The sequence below is a fragment of the Physeter macrocephalus genome, chromosome 18 (assembly GCF_002837175.3).
Source record: "Physeter macrocephalus isolate SW-GA chromosome 18, ASM283717v5, whole genome shotgun sequence".
Taxonomy (NCBI): Eukaryota; Metazoa; Chordata; class Mammalia; order Artiodactyla; family Physeteridae; genus Physeter; species Physeter macrocephalus.
Genome location: NC_041231.1, coordinates 48800820 through 48803615, shown reverse-complemented (window position 1 = coordinate 48803615; position 2796 = coordinate 48800820). Strand labels below are relative to the sequence as shown.

The window sequence follows — 2796 nt, the reverse complement described above, 5'->3', positions numbered from 1 at the left end:
CTGCATTGGCAGGCGGACTCTCAACCACTGTGCCACCAGGGAAGCCCTGGTTTTGTTTGTTTTTAAAGACTGTACATTGAATTAGCATTTTTCCATGTCACCAGCCTTCTTAACCATCATTCTTAATGTCTGTATAGAATTCCACTGAATACATTCCAGTGTTTTCTTATTTATTTCCCAGTTGTGTATTTAGGTGTTTCTTAATAGATGTAAGGGTTTAAGAACTTTTTTATTTTAGTGTGAATGCTGTGTGTTTTTATAGGTTCGTCTCACCCATGAAATTAAACACAAGAATATTGTAACTTTTCATGAATGGTATGAAACCAGTAATCATCTCTGGCTAGTCGTGGAACTCTGCACAGGTAAGATCATGTAAGAAGTGCTATGATTGTAGCCACAATATATAGTTTTGAAAAAACATATGATGTAGTTTTTTTTTTTTTTATATAAATTTATCTTATTTATTTTTGGCTGTGTTGGGTCTTTGTTGCTTTGTGCAGGCTTTCTCTAGTTGTGGCGAGCAGGGGTTACTCTTTGTTGCAGTGAGTGGGCTTCTCGTTGCGGTGGCCTCTCTTGTTGCAGAGCACAGGCTCTACGCGAGCTTCAGTAGTTGTGGCACGTGGGCTCACTAGTTGTGACTCACGGGCTCTAGAGCGCAGGCTCAGTAGTTGTGGCGCATGGGCTTAGTTGCTCTGCGGCACGTGGGATCATCCTGGACCAAGGCTCGAACCTGTGTCCCCTGTTTTGGCAGGTGGATTCTTAACCACTGTGCCACCAGGGAAGCCCTGATGTAGTTTTTGCTGTTTTCCATTTTTCTTCTATTACAAATATAAGCAGTGTTGATACTATTGAGTACGTTAACTTGAACACCTATTGCTTGATGGATATTAGGGACTGGAAAAGGGCAAAGGTGTTTGGTAAGAGGAAGACATGTAAAATTCAATTTGGGGTTAACTTTACTTTGGTATAAAATAATGCTAAAACACCTACATAACACTTAGAAATATTTTTTAGTGATTATTGATCAAAAAAGCTTTCCCATTCAGTAAAAAGAAAGTATTTTAGGTCAACTAGCTATTAGCTAATTAGTTTATAAAGTGCTTATCTTTTTATTTTTATGCAAAGGATACTTGCTCTTAAAAACTTAAGCAATATGGAAAAATACAAAGATGAATCAACACATACCACCACCTAGCAATAATTAGAGATAACATGTTATAGCTCTTGCTTGATATAACTTTCTAGGACTGTATACAGGAAGAAATGTGACTGAATACATAGGTACTGTATTATCTGGGCTTTTAGTTTCAGTGTCTTTAGGAAAAAATGTAACAAGTACCATGGTTAGTGTACTTCTATTTATACACTGAGTAATAATAAATAATCATTAAATATTAAGATGAAATGTAATTATTTATAGCTTTATGAATCTCCTACGTACTGGCACTTAGAATTTAAAACAATCATTAAAGAGGTTATTTGGAATAATAACTTATTTGCGTTTTATTTTTCTGAATCAATAGGAGGAGTCTGTGGTTTAATTACTTTCATGAGATGTACACACTTTTGAGGTGATCAGGGCACTCAACCTGTTTTACTTTTTGCTTCAGCTGTTGTTTGTGACCCCTGGCCATTGTAATAGCCTAACTCTAATTTATGCCTGTGTTTGGAATGGTTCCTCACCTGCCAAACAAAATGAACAAACCCCAAAATACTCCTACCTTCATGGCACTAATTCTGATTGAACTTTCAGATGCCAGCTAAGACTTCACTTTCTCTGAACTTGACTCCTGTTATAATCTTGACCCTAAAAAAAAAAAAAGAAAAGTTTGTTTCTGGCACTTAGATGGTAGATGTGAGTGGAACCCTGGTACGGTATAGAAATGGAGTTTGCAGTGTGTCTGCCATTGGCCTTTTATTTCATCAGTGGTGTATGTCAGAGTTTGTGATTTTCTAACTGTTAAGGAAGAGCACCTTTTTTTGTCATGCAGTTCTTGTAGAACGTGACCTAACATTGCACAGGAGTAAACATAACTGTACTTTGCACAATGTGATTAAAGTGCACAGCTTAGGTTAGTATTTAACACTAACTTTTGTAGCTGTTTCTTTCCTGAGGGATCTGGAGTGAGAAATCACAGCACCAGAGTGATTCTCCCTTCATCCCACTGGCTTATTTATTGACTGTTCTTACAGTCTGAGCAGTCGTTCTCCCTGAGCTGGCTCTGGAGCGTGGAGGTTTCCTTTATGGTGCTTGGACCACTGTTTGTTAACATGTATGTTTCCCCTGCCAGACTGTCCAGGTATACTGATTTGATCATGTTTTAATGCTCAGGTCCCAGCATGGAACCTCCCAGAGGCACTGTGTAATATTGGTGGGTTAAAGTGGGTGATTTTAATCAACTTGCAGGTGGTTCCTTAGAAATGGTTATTGCTCAAGACGAAAACCTCCCAGAAGATGTTGTAAGAGAATTTGGGATTGACCTGATTACTGGATTACATCATCTTCATCAACTTGGCATTCTCTTTTGTGACATTTCTCCTGGGAAGGTAATTCATGAAAGTTTTGATTTCCTGTTTGTGTTTCAATTTATAGGGCTTCCTCAAAGATGTTTTTATTTTTAGATACAATTTTGATATAGAACATCTTGAAATTTTAACTTAACATTTTTTTTAAACAAAAGGAAGTACATAGTACTATATTTTAGGTTCCTATTTAGCTACCTATTGAAGTAGCTTTTTTTTTTTTTTGGTACGCGGGCCTCTCACTGTTGTGGCCTCGCCTCTCCCATTGCGGAG

The 2796-nt window shown here is 37.6% G+C and overlaps 1 protein-coding gene across 1 annotated transcript in view; it reads left to right on the top strand.

The window, feature by feature from the left end:
* ULK4 (unc-51 like kinase 4) overlaps positions 1–2796 on the top strand; it is a 591889-nt gene that overhangs the window by 14551 nt on the left and 574542 nt on the right. The window contains exons 3-4 of the mRNA XM_024117044.3: positions 263–362; positions 2408–2547. Coding sequence (XP_023972812.1) covers positions 263–362; positions 2408–2547 — 240 coding nt within the window. The remainder of the gene's footprint in view (positions 1–262; positions 363–2407; positions 2548–2796) is intronic.